Source organism: Streptopelia decaocto (assembly GCF_964273445.1).
Source record: "Streptopelia decaocto genome assembly, chromosome: 3".
In the NCBI taxonomy this organism is placed as follows: domain Eukaryota; kingdom Metazoa; phylum Chordata; class Aves; order Columbiformes; family Columbidae; genus Streptopelia; species Streptopelia decaocto.
Window position 1 is genome coordinate 119,009,905 of NC_138656.1, and position 19,771 is coordinate 119,029,675.

Sequence of the window (19,771 nt, forward strand, 5' to 3'; positions counted from 1 at the left end):
TTTAAGATGTTTTTCCAGTGGAAAGAGCCCCCAAAGGCCTCAGGCCATGGGCCAAACTCCAGCGATGCCACCACTTCGAACAGCAACGTCCACCACCCTCATCCCCCCCCAGACCCTCCTGACGGAAAAGGGAAGGCACAAATATTTAAGTCTTCCTCACTAAATTCATTTTCCTACGCTTCTTAAGTTCTAAAGACACATTTTAGGCCTTACTCACGTCTTAGGCCTCTCTCGGGCCTTCACACCCCGACAGCTCCGCTCAGAAAGGACCAGGGAGGCAACGCGGCGTGGTGGAGTTATACGGTTTTATTTTCTAATAGGTACAATACTAAAATAAACACAAATTAAAAAAAAGTTTTATTAAAACAAAACTGTACAAAAAAGCAGTTATACTACATTTTTAATTACAGAACAGTCTACTGTCCAAAAGGCACTAATCCAGAATAGGAGATACAATGATACAGGACTCATTTTAACTATTTTAATCAATACAATAGAGCACTTGTTTCTCTGTCCATTCACATATAGAAACAAGGACTTTTGCTACAGTCATTACACATTGTTATAAATATGAGCCCTACGTGTAAAGATGCAGTATCGCTCTCCCCGGGCCAGAATTCAAACAGCGTTAGAATTTAAATGGAAAAAAGGAATAAATAAGAACGGAAGCACACGAGGGAAGAGGTTGGCGGTTGGCCAAGGAAGGAGGAAGATGCGGCCGATGGACGCGCTCACCCGCAATTTGGAGATGGGGACACCGAGGAGCGATTCGCCCCCAGGGAAGAACGTCCGCCACCTCGCACCCAACGCTTCGCGTTGTTTGGCCACCACGTCCCGGTGTATCTCGCTCTCCGCCGACCCCCCTCTGTCCTCGGGTCGTTCTCTGATCTATAATGAGTAATTAACGCTTCCCCAGTGCACCGAGGGGGAAAACTCTCCTCTCAGCAAGCGATGGAGCAGACCCGCTTGGTGTCTTGCAGATAAACGCGCTGATTTGGAGAAGATTTTAGAATATTGTCTGAAAAATCAGTATCTTTGCTGCAAGCCAGAAGATGGAGCCCACCAAGCACGGCTGCAACAAGTGTTCTTACGAGGCACCGAGCGGTCACGAAGCCACAAGAGATGCGTGGGGCTCCTAGGGTGGGAGGACGTGTCCGAGGTGGCACAGGGGACGTGACAACCTTGGACACGGCCAACACGTCTTCCCCAAGTCAAAACCCACCTTGGTGGCGCAGCCATGGGGAATGCAGCTCCCTCCACCCTCCGTGGCGGTGCTACCCGAGATTCGCCCCGTCGCTCACTGCTCACCGCAGCTTCCCAACACAAAGATCTGATCAACCTCTACATTCATTTCTGTCTTCCCCCTGAAATTCCAGGCCGAGGAGCGGCAGCAACGATCCTACAGAGCACGGATGGTGCAGACGAGGTGCTCGGGGAACTCCCGCGTGAAGAGCGATCAACCCGTTTGTGAGTGTTTGACGTGGCTACGAGGAGCAACGACACAAAGCGCCAACAGAAAATTATCATATAGTCATTAAGCTGAACGAACAGCCCTTGTTAATGAAGGTGGAGACCTGGTTGGATGAGGACGTGTTCCCCGGCGCTTTGGGGACGGAAAGGGTTTGATGGGAGAGAGATACTGCACCTTGGAACAGTGTCATACACAGAAGACAAAGACAGGCAGCTGGATGTTAACAAAAATAAGTAACAAAGAAATATGATTAAACAAAATCTCTTCTCACATCATCCTATACTACATCCTCCTTCTGCTTAGCAGAAAATTGTACGTACACAAAAATACAAATACACAATTTTGTAGAACAGTCTGATTTTAATATATTTATATATATTTATATTTATATGAGTGGCAGGTTAGTTCATTATATAGAGCTTTTTGCACTTTTGGCTCATACGCAACAAGGCTTTATAAATTCAGCTTTAGCTTTCATTCAGGTTTTATAGCTTCTTGAAACATTTGTTTTCACATTTAAAGCAGCATCCAATTTGCAAGAGGAGTTGGTGGTGGCTACAGCAAGGATGGGGTCCAGAGGCGATCTGGGGGAGGAGAAGAGGAGAATCTACATTCCAGTGTGTGTGTGTGTGTGTGTGTGCGCGAGTGCTCGCGGGGACGAGAGGAGCGGACGGCGAACGGACAACCCTGGAAACCGCGACGGGCTCCTGAGGTAGGTGAGACACCTACAGCAGATGAGACACGGGTGTCACCTCCGTGGGGACACGCGGAAGGACAGACAGAGCCGCGAGATGCTGAGAGAGGAGCAGCGGGCGGGGAAGGACCCGCCGGGGGTTCGGTGACCGGCGGGACGGGTGACAAAGCGACCACGGGTGACTGTCGCCCGCCCCCCGTCCCCGAGGGGACGCGACAGCGGAACAAAACCAAGACGCACAAAGTTCGGAAATGAAAACCGCGACTCCCCTGCGCTTCGCTAGGAGCTTTTTGGGGAGTTTTGCTTCGTTTTTGTGCCTCTGGCACCGTTCCGCTGTCTGAGGTTTGCAACACTCACCACTACATGAATCCTTCCTTCCACTTACAGCCACTGTTACTGACAATCACTTCGTTTAGGAAAGAAAATCAAAAATCACTGTTAAAAAAGGCATCTCTAGAGCAGGACGACGGCACAACGAACAGTCCGTATGTGTTGCAGGCTCCATAAAGACCTGATTTGCATTAGTACCCCAGCAATACGTTCCCATTCGATCATGGCTTAAATCAACACCCATCAGCATCCCACAAGCTCATTTGCTGCTCTCTCAGACGTCCTCACAGCTTTTCCTGCCAACAGTCATTTCCTCGGCTTTCCCAACTCAGACGCTATTAAGTTGTCAGAGTGAAAACATTTTGTTATTAATGAAAAATAAACCATCTACATACGGATCGCTTTCATTTTCTGAATCTTTAAGTGGTACTAATACATCTTAATAGTGTTCCGTTATTTCCTTTTACTACGGTCAGAAGAAATCCTCCTTCAATGTAATTTTTTAAACTAGCATCAATACATATTTCTTTTAAACCACATAAAATTCTCACGTACGTTTACAAAATTATAACCACCCGCCGACAGGTATAATTATTCTGATAGAATGTCAAGCAGGTGCCGCTATTATAAGCCTAGAAATAATTAAGAATAGAGGAAGAAACTGCCTCCGCGATTCCAAAAAGGGATGATTAAACGTGTATATTTGCTGTTTCCATCCCGAGTGGCAGCTGTGCCCTTACCCAGCTGCACGAAGCTGTTTGTATTTGCAACCCCAGAGGCTGTTTCCTACCCGATTCTGCTCAGAGCTTCCCCCGCTCTTCACCGTCCACCCCAAACGGGAGGTGGCGAAGGTTTGGCTGAGAAATGCGGTGGGCTGATGGGATCCCGAGCAGCGAGGTGGGCGGCGGGACGGAGGAGCGGAGATTTATTATGGTCCAGCCGGGTTCTGCAAAGCTCCGGACTCGGTCGGAGTCGTACGTGCTCTGTTCTTAAACATGAGGTCGAATCCTATTCCTCCAGCTCGCTCTGGAGTCCTGTTACTCACTTAGGCACTTCTTAAATTGACTCAAAGAAAAGAATCATAATAATAATAATAATACATATATATAAAATTAAAAAAGTACTGCACATATTTCACACGTCCCAGGCTTTCGGCAGCCTTAGGAAGATCATAAAGACCAAGAGGGAGACAAGCCAAGGCCATTTGTCACAAAAACAGCGCTCCCCGTGGACACGGCTGACTTTTATTTGTCCCCTTTTGATAGAGCCGCTGTTGAACTAAATCCCGATTAAACCTGTTATTCCTGGATCATCTTTTAAGGTACAAGCCCATCTGTGGTTCTGTGGCACGGCAAGAGGGCTTTGCCGTATGGGATCTGCCACGCAGAGTGACACGGCGCCCTCCCAGTTTGAACCAGTAGCGCACGGGGTTTGTACCGGGGTGAGAAGTGCGGCCCGTAACCCTCCAGAACAACCCCGGCAGCAAATTAAGGAGCTGACGAGATGCGGAAAGACGCTCCTAACGCTATGGCCAGAGCCAAAGGGGCTTTTTGGTTTCGAGTTTATGTTGCGACGGGTGATGAAATGGAAAATCTGTCCCTCCCGAAAGAACAAACGGGGCCCCGACCCAACTGAAAACAAGTCGCGAGGTTCAATCCAGCACCTGTCTCACCATGACGCTTAAATTTACGCAGACGCCAAAAGAGAAAATTCAGTAGATATTATGGAAAGATGGGAAGCCCAAAATCCAAACTCTACTTTTATTCTGATTTGTCATTTGGAAAAGTAACTTGGAGTTTTTCAATTATCTTCAAATCTAAAACAACTTGAAAAAAATAATGAAAGCAAGCTTTTCTGGCTGCAAAAGGTGGTCTTGAGGTCGGGGGTTGGATGAGATGAGCTTTAAAAGGTCCCAAACCGTTCTATAAGGGACATGGGGAACGTCCTTCGGAAAAGCCGCATAAATCCAAGTTTCTTGTCCCAAAAACTAAGCAAGCAGACAGCAGCACACGACCTAAAAAAACAACGCATCGATGGAGACGGCTTCCAACACCAAGTGCTGCAAGACAAAATAAGATTCAAGAAAAATACCCCCCTGCCTTGTTCCTCTCTGTTAACCACAGCCCGACACCTTGGAACTACCTGATTTCACACCGGAGGGTGCAAGTAAAGAACCTGCTGTAAATTGGCTGAATTATGAGCTAATTGTGGGAGAAGACAACGTTCTTCGTATTTACATGACACCGCGGACAATGTGTATTTGGGCTTCAAGTAAGCAGCTGATACAGCACCATCTAAGAGGCATAAAGGAAAGGTGAACGGCTCTGGATTTGGATTAAAGGAATTAAAAACCGGCTAAGCATAAATACGCCGCTTGGAGGTGTGGAGGGAATAAAGTGCCTGTACAGGAAAAAGACAATAAGGAGAAAAACGAGGGAAGAAAAGCCAAATGGCACAAGTCACTGAAAGGGTATGGAGAGCAACGAGTGAGTCTTAGCAGGAGCGGGAGAGGCGAAAATCAAAGGAACGAAGGAGAAAAGATAAACCTGAGCGCTATAAGTGTGTGCAAGAAACCTCCAATTAGTCTGTTTAGAAGCACTGCTGCTTCGGAGATGGATCTGTGTTTCCTAGAACGTTGCTGAGTATCTGCAGAACCCAGTACCAGTCTTCCCAGTTCAAAAGGCAGCCCAAGTATTAATCAAAAAACTAAGATTATACTTCAAAGCTACTATTTCCCTGATTTGCTAATCTAAGCGTCAAAACTGAAATGAGGGGAGGGAGGAGCTGCTAACGAATCACGCTGGAAAAACCCAAGGGCTTTCGGCTGGCAGAAGATTTCCTAAGGCTGAACCAAATCCAAGCTTCAGCATCACACGGGATCGCTTTTTATTAGGCTGGAAATAAAATATAGTCCTTATTTAGAGACTGTAAGAACAACGGGTGCAGGTCAGAGCACTTCGGAACGAGAAAACAGGATTAGCAGGGGGTGAAGGAGCTTGGAGGAAAGAGAAATTGCCCCGATGAGAAGAACTGAAGTTTGGGAAAAGAACGTGTGACAAATTGGGTGCCGAGAAGAACCCAGATGAGAGGAAAGCGAAGGGCTCAGCCCAAAACTCGCCTGGAATTCCTTCAAGGAAATGAAGGCTCAGTGTGGATATAAGAGGACACATAAATGGAAGCAAAGGGACTTCTGCTGCCTGCGATATTTTTTGAAGCGCTCTGGCAATTGATGAAAGTATTGAAAAGAAACCCAAGCAAACAAAGCTCAAACAAGTTGCTTGAGGCAATGGCCACGACTCATCAAATTCTACTCACAGTGAATCAGTTTTGTGTTGAGTGTTCTTGGGTGGCGGTACAAAATACCACAAGGTACCCTTAACAACAGGAATCCATGTGCCTGAATGTCTAATGGAGTGAAAAGCAACAAAGAATTCCGGATTAGAAATTCAGACTGACCTGGGCTTTTGCTTAGGCATTTTTTGTTGATGTTCATTTTCAAATAAGAAGCAAAAAGAACAGTTGAACGGAATATAAAGCTGTTCCAGAGCTACAACACTGACCGGTATGAAAGTCTGAATCGCTGCGCGAGCAGAACAGACTGAATCTGTGAGATACGGGAGGAAAAATAAGTAATACGGCAGTGCAGAGAAACCACCTGGTATTAAAACTACATTTGTTTGATATGGCAGAAGTACAAAGTGTAAAAAGACATTTATCATACCTAACTGGAACTTCCCGTGGTTCAGAGACATAAGGCACAACATGTTCTCGGATGGAAAGTCAGACTTTCTAAGGAAGTTCTTACTGCAGAGAACCCCTCTCCTACTCAAATCTTTATAAATCATTAAATACTAAGAACAGGTTCTAAGGGTAAAAGCCAAGTCTACCTCTTTGGAATCAGAGTTTTGCAATTAAGGCCAGAAGGGACCAGTCTATCACCTACAATGAGACCCTGAATATTAAGTGGTCTCCCAGTTTCTGATGCAAACTCCCCGTTCTATCTACTTCATCCAACGGACGAACAGAATCACAGAACCATCCTGCCCTTCCAAATGCAAAAAAAATCAAAATCCCCTAATGGAAAGTGTCTGCCTTTTCCATGTAACTCTTTACAACTTCTACCATTTGTACCCAATGGATTTATAAACATAAATGGAATAATGTATTTTTTTTCTCAACACATTTACAAATATCTTCTTTATGTCCACGGATACTTCATTGACTCTTAACTCCCAACCAGACACCTAATTTTCAAGCCTACATCACCAAACTGAAATACTGGCAATGAAACTCCAGTACTGTTTCATTCTTGCTCTGCTACAAATCCCAGCATCAGTAAGTGAGTATTGTTGAGATCTTGGGACAAATTCTCCACTGATGTTGACTCTGGTAACTCTGCAAACGAAGGGATCCATTCCCACATCTCAATAGCATTTATTTTCTCCAAGCACCTGCAGAAAGAGGATTGTGATTCAAAATTGCTCTAAAAGGAAGGAAGAGTCGCAGAATTAAACCAAAGAGCAGCCATGTGCCAAGATGGAAATGTTAAGTTAAACTGATGGGCAACTACGGAACAACAGCATGTATCAAATTCCAATAAGGATGAAGTTTATAGTGTGATACGGTGTGCCATGAACACACCCTGGCACAAAGAAATGGGCATTTCAGAGCATTTCATAAACTGCTTCAACTGTCTCCTCAATGAAGCATCCGAGATGTTCATCCTTCTCAAGCAGTAATTACGTATTTTGCGCAATACACCTGGTGTTCCCCAGCAATACACCGAATTTCCACTCTGCTGTTCTGTATCCAACGTAGCTCCACCTAAACCCAAGCTATCCACCACGCAGAAGGGTGAGATGCTCCTGCTGCTGCTTTCCACTCCAAAATGACATCAAACCCATGGAACAGAAGCACAGCTTGAATGTGGCGAGGGAGACGCTACGGCATTTTGGTCTTGAAAAGATCTACTCACTTGCCATCATGCGTCAACGAAATGGTTTTGTACCCTGGTATAGGAAAACCTGCTCAGTGAACTAGATATTCTGAGTTTCTGGCTCGGGTTGGTTCCTGAAGGGTATTTTCAGTCCTGTCACTACAGTCCTGTCAAAGAGAGATAGCAGCACCTTTAGCAGCAGGCAGACTTCAAAAATATATATATATCCAAAGTCAAATGTGCTTTGAGGAATGGAATTTATGCTTAATATTCTTAATGGACTATACCGGGTGAGAAATATTAATTAATAATTTGCTTTCATTATCTCTTTGCCCTCCTCGAGCGATTTGACAGATAAACTTTGTAAGTGAAACGTATTTTTAAATCCCAAATGATGTAAAATGCATCTCAGAAGGCTGAGGTCAACCTCGTAATTAGAGAGGTGGGTTATTTAAGCTACATACGCCAACTTGCCGTAACATGGAAGACTTTGATTAGTTAAGGAGAAGGGATGGGGAGGGGAGGAAGCTGAACTGAGGTGACAGTGACAGCAGCAAGTTAATGTCTTAAAATGTACATTTTAGAGAAGAAATTGCTACAGTGAGTGTAGTGCCACCGGTGGAAGAACTCAAGTACCCGAGACCCACAGGTCTGTTCCGAACCACAGTGACGCTGGGTAAGATTTACACAAGTATTTCAGTACAAAGAAGCTGAAAAGTAACTGAAGGATTTAAACAAAAGCCTAAGGAAGGTAAGTTCCTAACTTCTTTCACAAATCTGCTGTTAGGAACCTGATAAGTTTTCTAAATTTGATTTAAGAGTCTCCATATGCATCTTTGCATACAAAAAAACTCTGGAAACCTGTTTGATGATTAACTACAGCAGGAGAACAGCACTAGGGAAAAATATCACCGAGAAGCTTAAGGGCAAAAATGCTCAAGACGTGGTCAACAGGCAGCACCTCTCACAAAAACACAGAATAAAAAGGCACATAAGGCCCTATGACAGATGCTTTTTCAGAATCTGGCAACATATCAGAGAAAGATTACGATGTTATTTCAGGTCACCACCACATATCCCTCTCCTGTGGTACCATCCAACCATTCCATTGTGTGCTATTTTGAGATTTTTGTAAGAAAAAGGTGGATTAGCTTGTAACCCTACGCCACGCTAACAGCAACAGGAGACAGCGCACACTCGAGGACCATACGGTTATATGTTATACTTGGCAACAACCGCTGGTAAGCCTTTCAGACCGAGCTACGATGAAGGACAACTCGGAATGGCGCAGAAGAGCCCAATGACATTCCCTGCCTCGGGAACGGGGGGACACCAGTGCCACTGGTCCCTCTACCTGTGCGATGGGTAAAAACCCACAGGATGAGCGATTCGGCAGAGTTCTGGACCACGGCGCATCCTCCTCAATGCTGCAAATCTAAGATAAACCATGGAGAGCTAAACCAGAACCCGGGGTAACCTGTAATCACGCTGTCACACAGAACTAAGCGTCTGTTTTATTTCTAAAACCCACTGAGAAGCAACACACACGTGAGCAGGGTGGGGGGAAACAAAAGGAAGAGAATCAGCTTTGCATAGAAAACTAAACTCGGTTTCAGTCCCTGCTGTTGTAAGCTAGCGTTAGGAACAGGTCATTATTTAAGTATCCGAAGTAGCTGTGTTCCTGTGTCACTAATAACACTGGTATTAAAGAGAATTAGGGGGCGGAAGATCTTCTGTTTTCAATCACAGAAAAGACAGAAATCCTTTTAATTACGACCACGCCAATCCACATCTTTCTAAAGCAGCTAATTACATGTCAGGAGGACACCCAGTCATTCCGAAGAGCTGCCATCACTTTAGTGCCGTACTCTTACCCATTTATCGCACCCATCCCGATGACCCCGGCCGCGGTTTGAAAGGATTCGGCAGAAGCGCGCTGGGTGTTTTGATCAGAATGCACCCGCTCCCATTTAACGGCGCAGGGAATAAATGGCAGAGCGAGGCTCCTGCCAAGGCAGCTGAGTGCGCCACGACGCGCTGAACATACCGAAATATCAAAGGCCCGTCACCCAGTTCGTCCCAGATCAACCGTTTCAGTTCAACTCCTGCTTAAGCTGTTGGCCAGAGCGCCCCAAAGCTTTCTGGAAAGACTGGGGAAAAGGACAACACCAAATCAAACCCATTCATTGTTTTCTTCAACAGGCCTGATTAAATAGGCATTTTGAAATATGTTTTGTGAATTTTTTCCCCCACTGTCAATACGGAAAATCCTTTATCTCCGTGACATACGCTGTCAATACTATGGCCTGGCTACTGCGAGTTCTTTTAATCAACCGCACCTTCCTGAAGCTGGCTGCACATTTTTCATACCCCGTTTGCTCCGGAGCTGATAACAGCAGCAACGGTGTGCAGAATAGGCCCAGGTTTAGACTTATTGCTGTGGCAGCCGAAGTTGGTGATGAATTTTGCGTGTCCCGTAAGTAGAGAGGGGTGATGGACAGAGCAGGTGACCAAAACTGACCAGCTAAGCATCCATCCCATCCACGTCTTACACCGTGTAAAAGTGGGAGATGATGAGGGTCTCGCACTCTTTGACCAAGTGAAGAAGCCCCTGCCTGTTCTGCCTTTGATCCTCGGCCTGGTTCCAGACCGCACAGCCCTGAATCCAGTTCTGGTTTGCTGCTGAGTCAACCCAGCGCAGTGCAGTGCCTGGATGGGCCAACACGCTCTGTATGTAATGATTATGGGGTTTTTGTGCCAGATTTTGCAGCTGGGACGCATCAACTCTGGCTGTACATACAGACTGAGGAACGAGATGCCGGAGAGCAGCTCCATGGACAGGGATCTGGGGGCTCTGGTTGACAGTTCATGGCATTCAGCATCCTCACGCCAAAATGCTTCAGAGAACCAAAGCATCAAGGACATCCTGGAATATGTGGTCACTGGGTTTCACAGAATCCCAGAATGTCAGGGGTTGGAAGGGCCCTGGAAAGCTCATCCAGTGCAATCCCCCCATGGAGCAGGAACACCCAGATGAGGTTACACAGGAAGGTGTCCAGGCGGGTTGGAATGTCTGCACAGGAGACTCCACAACCTCCCTGGGCAGCCTGGGCCAGGCTCTGACACCCTCACCGGGAGCAAGTTTCTTCTCAGATTTAAGTGGAACCTCTTGTGTTCCAGTTTGCACCCATTGCCCCTTGTCCTGTCACTGGTTGTCACTGAGAAGAGCCTGGCTCCATCCTCCTGACACTCCCCCTTTCCATCTTGATCCCCAGGAATGAGTCACCCCTCAGTCTCCTCTTGTCCAGCTCCAGAGCCCCAGCTCCCTCAGCCTTTCCTCCCACGGGAGATGCTCCACTCCCTTCAGCATCTTGGTGGCTGCGCTGGACTCTCTCCAGCAGTTCCCTGTCCTGCTGGAACTGAGGGGCCACAACTGGACACAAGATTCCAGGTGTGGTCTCCCCAGGGCAGAGCAGAGGGGCAGGAGAACCTCTCTGACCTACTGACCACCCCCTTCTAACCCACCCCAGGTACCATTGGCTTTCTTGGGTTTGTTCAGCCTGGAGGAGACAGGGCTGAGCTCTTCTCTCTGGTGATCAACGACAGAACCCCAGGGAACGGCAGAAGATGTGCCAGGGAAGGTCAGTGGGACATGAGGAAAAGGTTCTTCACCCAGAGGTGCTGGACACTGAACAGGCTCCCCAGGGAGGTGTCACGGCCCCAACCTGACAGTGTTCAGGAAGAGACTGGACAACGTCCTCAGACACACGGGTGACCTGTGGGGTGTCCTGTGCAGGGACAGGAGTTGGAATCAATGATCCTGGTGGGTTCTTCCAGCTCATGACATTCTATGATTCTATGATCATGGATGTGAAAACAAGCAGGAGCAAACAACTCTAGGTTATTTTTAAGTAACCAAACCCAAGTCCAAGGTTAGCGATGCTTGAATTTTTCTTCCTACATCTCTGTTTCCCCGGTGCTGCTGAGATCACTTCCATTTGTTTGATTTCATTTATATCTGGTGAGCAAAAACCAACATCAAGATGCTGTCACTTTATTGACAGCCCTCAAAATGGACCAAGTCTGCTTTTCTTGTTCTAACACATTTCTCACAAAGGAGAATAATAATTTTTCTGTATCTGAAATTCTCATTTATAGCTGCCACCTCCAGAATGCCTCACTTTTCATGAACATGCAGCATCTTTAGTCGGACAGTTTAAACCCCATAAATTACACAACAGTAAGAGAGGCTAAAATGAAGGTTTTAGGGCTTTTCAGCTTGCCAAATGCCTGTTGGCCAACAACCGATTCAATATCCTGAGTAAACATCCCAGCTGCAAAAAAAAGCCCAAAAGGGAACGTTTTGTTTTGAAATGTCCCTGCAACTCTTCTTGGGATCTGCAACGTTCTTTTTGGTCGGGCCATCAACCTTCCCTTCCAAGAAATCACAGTGAGAACACCCGAATCCACAAAACTCCGTTAAATTAGCCGGGATCTCCATACAACTAACACACATACACACAATCTTCGGCTGTCTAATCAAAACGAACATATCAGGTCACAGATACAGAACACAGTTTTCAAGACCAACAAAGATTCCTGCCAAGCGATAAAAGCTACACCAAACTCAAGATTATTGCCTACAAGCTTAAGACTTTGATCAAAAGAATATTATCAAGTTAAATGACTTCAAAGAGTGCAAGAGCTACTTGGGTGGGAAGCCTTGTCTAAAATAAAAGCCAAGCTTATTTTGACAAAAATACCCCTAGAATTTGCTGGTAATTATTCCAATGAGGTGGAAAGCGGCTGATGGACACTGGGGAATGAGGCGGCGCAGTGATGGAGCTGGGGTGGGAGGAGGAACATCAACCTCCTGGTAAGAAAATTATCTAAAATAAGCAGAATTCCAGGGATAAACAGGGGAAAATATCTTGTAATAAACATCCACAGCTCTCAGTACTATGGGCAAAATCTCGCACCGAATTTTAGTCATTCAGAGAGGTGTGAATGCAGCTTTGCATCCCAGTTAAAATTCCACACATCCTTCACTAAGTGCTTTAGGGGCAGCAGTTTTGAGTTTGGAAAACCCTTCTACTAATTCTGCTGGATTTATCTATATGAAAACCGAAATGTTGAATGAAAAGCAGTTCCAACCAGCACACGTCTCGGTGACTCAGCTACTCTGCTGCTTCTATTTTACTTCTTTGCGAGCAGCATCTCATTGGGAAGGAAAATGTTTATACCACACAGGAGAACTCAAAATGTTGGTGAAATCACCTCCATGCTCTTAAAGGCAGAAATGAATAAGGAGGAGCGTTACCTGACCCCATCCAGTCCATTTTGGCAAATACCATTGCGATTTCTCTTCAAAATAACATCCAAATCAGACCTAACGGAAAGTATTGTATTGTTTTTTCCTAGCAGTGGCTGCAGGAAAACACTTTAGGAAAGCAAAGGAGGATCCAAGCAAGTATAATGCGACTTTTTCCCAGTCATACCCTTGCAGGTTCTGAGAATCACCAATTAATGATGTACTGAACCACAAATTTCCAGTTTATCATAGTAGTCACTACAATTTTTCCTCTAATACGCTCACCTACATGAAATTTTTCGCCTGCACCCAAAGCAGCAAGACAATAAATCCTCACAAATGAAGGCGAAAACTGTTCTAAGAGCAAACATTACGAAACATGGAAAACTTACCAGTGTGGTGTCAGGCAAGGAAACAAACAGAGTAATTCCAATATCCCTGAAAGAACTGTGTAAACAGAACAAATAACTAATGGAATTTATTACTTATGGCTTGATTGGAGCCTGGAGCCAGACCCTGCAAATAAAGGTCCCCTCTGCTAAGAGAATAGGAAAGATAATTGTTTATGAATAGGAAAAAAACAACCCAAAAGACAATTTCTTTAAACAAGTCAACATGTATAGACCACAACCAACGTCTCCACCTGAGCAGGTTTGTACAGAATAATTTATGTCAGAAGAGACCTCTGGAGGTCTCCAAGCCAACATCCCACCTCGTCCAGTTGAGTTTGGCGTATCCCCAGGGATGGGGCTGCCACTGCCTTCCTGCTCGCTGTTCTACCACTGAGCATGAAAATCTTTCTCTTTCCGTTCATCTGGGATTTTCTTTAATGCAACTTGAGCCCGCTGCCCCCCACCGTTTCGCTACACACCTCCGAGAAGAGCCCAGCTCCATATTCTCTAAATCCGCGCATTAAGAGAGATGAAAATCAGAATAGAAGCTGCCTCCAGCGCCAGTCGGAACAATCCCAGCTCTCGCAAACTCTCGCGATGCCACGTGTGCTCCAACCCTCTGGTCCCAGCGGCCCCCAGGACCCAATGCTTCACACTGTACCCCAGACGCGGTCCCAAAAGTGATCAACAGAGGGGACTAATTGCTCTCCTTGACCTGCTGAAGGCTCTTATTTAATTGCTGCAAGGGCGCGCTGCTGACCAACCTGTTCGCATCCAACAATGGGATCGGACTGTAACAATAAGGATGTTTATAGAGTATTATAGAGTATTAAGAAGATGCTGCCGCAAGAGTAGGGCATCAACAGATAACACGTCTGCTCATTGCTACACTGACTTATTTCCATCGGTTCCTAACGCTGTTGCAAACGTCTGGGATCTCATACTTCAGGAAAAAGGCGGGGGAATGAGAAAGTAAAGATTGAATCCAAAAACAAACCCCAAAACGTAAGTGGAGGTAGAAATTGTTGTTTTAAGAAGACGGTAAGAGACGACAACTCAAGTATAAGGATTTCATGAGCGACAAAATAACAGCCAGAACTCTACAAAGTTAAAAGCAATCCGTGCCCGTCACAGAAAAGGAGCACCTTAAATAATTTCTTCTCTGTTCACAGAACAAAAAGGTGGATCTAGTTGGCCACCAGACCCACTTCAAGGGAACCCACATGAGAACAAACTGCGGTAATTCCAAACTGACTACGACAAATTGCAAAGTGAACTGCAATGCTACAAAAATGAGGCTTAATCTTCAAGAAAATCCAGAGACAGAAAGACAAAGGCGACTTCAATATTGCAGAAAAAGCCCCTAGAACAAAGCCTAAAGTCCGCAACACGCTCTCCACCAATTCTTGCACTTACTCCAGATCACATACACTTCTCCTGATATCATCACACCAGCCTCTGCTCCTTTTTAGTTAATTCAAACCAAAAAATATTAGCCAGCTGCAAATTGTTCATGATGAACTTTGAGAATAAAGGAAATAAGACTGCGTGAGCATCCTGCTAACAGCTGAACTCTTAACTCTCTTCCTCGTACCTCTCGGCAGTCAAAGAAAACAGATGGGGGCAACCCAAAAACTGGCAGCACGGAACTAAGCGTCTGATTCCCCAGTTATTTGTTATTTTCTCTGGTGAGATGATGATGTGGGAAAGCAGAAAACTGGTATTTACCAGGAAGCTACAGACAAGGAGGATCTGCCCATCTCCAGTTGTTCGCGAGGGGTTTGAACTGTTTAACCTTCAGCTGGGATACTGATGCAGGATGAGACCGGCAGCTACCTGAATGAAGATCAGATGACTCTACATTAGATGGTACAGACACACAATTTTAATGGTGTTACTTTGATCCTGCATCACATGAACCTATAATCAGGATACAGAAGTTCCAGTACTATTTGTATTCTTCCATATTGCTTTATAAAGGCGATGCTCGAAACAATGACTTTTTTAAAGACGGTATAGTAAGCAATATTTCTTCTAAAATTGCAGCTGTCCAACAGTTTGAGTCTGTTCTTTTTAAAATGAAACAGCCAGAACAAATGGTGGTGGCAATCCCAACGCAAAGAGGCCATCGATTATTAAAATCTCCTTACTATAAATCGTGGATGTTGCTTGTCAGCTTGGTGTGTGACTGCGGAATGAATAAGTAGGTAAAACTCCACTAAGGCTATAGTTTGCTCGATCATTCTGCTGTGCAAAAATAGAAATAAAAGCTCTCCCCGTCCTTTCGGTCCTTAGTACCAAAACATTCATACACACATTAAGACAAAAACTGCAATGGTGGCTGATCCAATTCCGTTCTTTCCTGAGTCTGCCCTGATGCTACTTGTGAATTTGCCTACTCCAGCAACGCAATAAAACTGAAACAAGACGGCTTCATTCTGCTTCGGTGATGTATATCTGAGGAAAGCACATAAATCTCCCAATGAAATCCATAAATGAAAGACGAGGCCAAGCCCTACCTCTCTGTCTTCAAAGTTACAGAGACGCCAACTCGGTGCCCTCCGAAAGCGCAAAATCCCTGCACTCACCTAAGCAATTTGCACAAGATGAGCAGAGGTGAAGATGATCTGGTTAAGCCTGCGCCTCGAAGGGGTTTAGGCTGGCTAGAAACCTGCTGAGGAGCCACATTTTGGGAGTTCACAACGCTATGTGACAGCGAAGCGTGAGGAAGGGACGAGAACAAGACAAGTGACTTTGCTTCGTTCCCTCCACCTTAAAAGTGGAGGGGAGGAAAGGAAACCCACCTGTCACACTAAGCCGTTTTCCTCTTTTGGAGCTATAAACTAGGAAGATCAAAATGGAATGTTGTGGCAACACTATGCAAATCTTCATGTAGCTATATATGAAAAGATTTACATAGGTTTTTAACGTTTATTTTTGAACGGAGCACAGTCCTGCCCGTCTCTAACGCTTCCCATGCTGCTTCCATCGAAATGTTTCCTCTTACCGGCAGCAACATATCATTTTATCAGCATGCCAGGAGATCATTTCCACACAATGCCAGCAGATGTAATTTTCTTAGATGCACACACAGTTCATCATTTAGATACGAGATGACAAGGTGATCGCAGGGTGACTCTGTAATGCAACTTCGCTGTTTGGTATTTTGAATTCTCAAATGATAAAAAAAAGACTTATCAAATATAAATATCTTTACGAAAAAAGTAACAAAAGTGCTACATATGATCAAGGAAAACAATTCCATTAGTTTCTGCTACTTAAAGTAGGTTCACTTTACAAATATTACCACATCCATTATCAGTATGGCTTCCAATTATTAATTAAATTGCTCGTAGCAGTATAGCTTTCTCACATCTTAACGAGGACAGAGTAAAGAGAACACAAACCATTCACATCCTGTTTCTCAGGTAAAAGATCCTCCTGCCTTTGAACAAAGAAAAAAGTCCATATATAGGAGAGTATTGATGCTATGATGGTGATCTAGCACAGGTCAGACGCAAAAGTTCTCCGAGAACGGTTCAGGCTAGTCAGGACGTAAGCGTTAGTTACACAGACGTGTAAAAATCCACTCACCCGTTCCGCGACCTCGACAACCTTCCTGGAAAACACCGCTTGGAAAAGTGGCAAAGTGGAGGGGGGAGCAGGGTGGGGACGGAAAAGGCAAGAGGAAGAGCTGAAAAGGTGACACTGTGAATGACAGATGGCTAAGAGTCTAGACCTCTTCTGAGCAGGCTCTGCCAGCCGTGCCGGATCACCAGCACCAGCTTTCAGAAGTGGACTGTTGCCCATTAGACATTCGGCTCATTTGTCACACGATCCCAGGTTGGGTTTCAATCCCGGTCCCAGAGGCAGAAGGCGGTTACTTATCCACTAAGCCACGCAGAGGATGTCTGTGGTGAATATGTGACCAACTATGTGAGCGTGTTTCCAATGGGCATTCCCAGCACAGCACCCAAAAGTAGATCAAGTCACTGTACGAGCAGTGAGGCACAGCTTATTGCAGCTGGAAATCATTTATTCCCATGCTGAAGTGGGGTTTCTAGTGTTCTTTTTACTCTCTGTTGGTACTCCCGACCTGGTGTCCATCGACCCTGTGCCACTACCTCAGCTTGCATCCTTTCAGTCTCAGAAGGAAAAGCGTACAGACTAATCTTGTTTTTCTTTTAAACACAATCTCTAAGGGTATCCAAGATTTTAAGTGTAGCCTAAGACTTGTAATTAAGGACTGTCTAAAATACCTGGAAGCACTTTGAATGCTAAGACAGAGCAGCAAGATTTTTCTAGCCACTGGGGCTGGGAGAGGGAGGTTGGTTGGTTGGTTGATTGATTATTGATTGGGAATTAATACTGAGAGAGTATATGCAAAGGCTGAGGGCACCATGCCATCTTCACAGAACAAGACCCTAACAGCTAACTGACGTACAAGAAACTGCAAAGTTATACTGTAAGAACACATATTAAGGACCGAGGAAAGTCTGCTAAGGTGCTACGTCTAAAACTAAGTTACTTCTCGCTTCGACCCTCCCCTTTCTTTGTATCAGTCGTCGTCTAGAGCCTCTGTCTTGATCTCGTTGGCTCCTTGCCGGGCCAGTGCCAGGATGGTGTGGTTTACCGCTGCCATTTCCACGGCTAGCGAAATGGGGTCTTGGTGGTCACTATGGCTAGTGCTGTCATCCTGTGCACGCAAAAGGAGAAGAGAGAAGCATCGTTACTCCGGGAGCAGCAAACCGGCCCATAAAACTACTGCGTGAAGTAATGGACACGGGGCGGCAAACCGCACATTCGTTACGGGGGGAGAAGGTGAAACATCGATAGGAATTAACAAAAGGGATACAGGACTGATTTCCCTCACTGTGCAGACAAAGGGAAACGGGCCAAGGAGCGGCGTTCCAGATTTTCAAGAGGGATTTGAGCGGGGAGGGGATATTCTGAGGAAAATATTGAATTATAAAGGTGGGTGGGGAAACCAAACTAAGATAGGAATTATTATGCACCGCACGGATTCATGCTGTGCTTAGGTTTTGAATATACAGTTCTCATCCCATTTAAAGAAGACACAATAGAAAAGGCAGAGAGAACGGCCCAGGGGAAGAGGCGTGGGGTGGATTCCTTGGGACGGGAGGCCGAACACACTCAGGTTTTTTGGTTTGGAAAAGAAATGGCTGATGGTTGATATGCTAAATGTTTATCACAAATAATTAGTAAATACAGAACAACTGTTTGTGACTTTTCATGATGGAATAAGCAAGGGAATGACAATATATTCCAAAGCAGCAATGAGAAGTACAAATGGCTTTAAAAGGTGGGGGTTGGACAAGCGCAGGGAAAATTAGTCCACTAGAAACTATCAAAACTGAAAGGAGATACATTGCCTGGCTCAGGAAGCCTCTCAAAACTACTGATTTCCAAAGGCTACTCCAAAAAAAAAGAATATATAGGGAAAAAGATGCTGAAAAACTCCTAGACTGCTCAGAACAACAGTGCAATGATTTCAGGGGACTGGAATAACTCAAAGATCCAGGTGAAGATATTGCCAGGTTCTCCAGTTCACTGAACTATGTGCCATATGTATATATATATATATATAAAAATATGTATTCTTTTTAATCTATATATTTTATATATCTATATTTCTTCATCTATTTAATAAAGAGCAAAGTCTGTGAGCTGTAAGAGGAGCGCTGTGGTGATGGCTTGGGAAGCAATACAGAGCAATTGCTGCTACAGGACTGCAGCAAAACTTGTACAGGTGCGGAACGGCCGCACAACAGCACATCCGAAAGTCTGACAATTCTAACATAAATCCTATAGCAAGCTGCGCATCTTTCTCAGCCTACATCAGAAATAGGGTTTTGAATGACAGGAAGGAGAACCAGCAATATCTAATCTCTAATCCCATCTGTTAAATTAATTCTTCTGGGACACTGGATAAAATCACACTGTTTCCCCCTATTTAAAAGGGGCACTGATTGTTAACAAATCACGACCTCACCTCTTTTTTCATTTACAGAAAGGAAATGATAAACATTTATCAGTCTTCCAACAGCCTTTAAGCGATGAACTTGTGAAATTTAAAACGCGTATTATGTGTTTTTAAATTAAAATGACAGGTGGCAAATGCTGGGAGGGACAGAAAAGCCAAGATTGGGTAAAATTCGGAGGTTATTTAAAGGAATGTGTTCGTTTACATGGCAAATAGTGTTATGTGCACACACTCTGAGGTCCTCTCAGTATTCTTTACCATCTACAAAGTCCTGACTTGTGGAGGTTTAGTCACTTCATTAGTATTTGGATGAAGTTTGATTTTAAACTTTACTAAGAGGAGTCACTGCAGAAAACAGAATTTATGGTTTTAATGGCTAAGGGATGTTACATGGTCATCAGGAGCGTTTGCCATTTCATCTGCTTCACTGTAATTAAACTTCACAGGGATTACTGAGAAATGTAACTCTTAAGGACTCTAAGCAAAGATCTTTAAATTTTAATAACCAATTTATTTCGCTTCTCGAAGTATTTTGGGTAACAAACAGAAGGAAAACATAGTGTGGGAGTCTATGTAACACCTCAGGCTTCAGGTCTTGTGTCTGACTGACAATTAATCTGTGCTCGGCAGCAA

General features: G+C 44.8%; 1 protein-coding gene across 15 annotated transcripts in view; it reads right to left on the reverse strand.

The window, feature by feature from the left end:
• Window positions 1–287: 287 nt before the first annotated feature.
• HMBOX1 (homeobox containing 1) overlaps window positions 288–19,771 on the reverse strand; it is a 136,957-nt gene continuing 117,473 nt past the window's right edge. For 13 of the 15 annotated variants that reach the window (XM_082047562.1, XM_082047553.1, XM_082047559.1 and 10 more), the window contains one exon: window positions 288–17,830. In XM_082047562.1, the coding sequence (XP_081903688.1) occupies window positions 17,693–17,830 (138 nt within the window). In that variant the 3' untranslated portion in view covers window positions 288–17,692. The remainder of the gene's footprint in view (window positions 17,831–19,771) is intronic. The other 2 variants (XR_014183524.1, XM_082047554.1) reach the window with 2 other exon arrangements.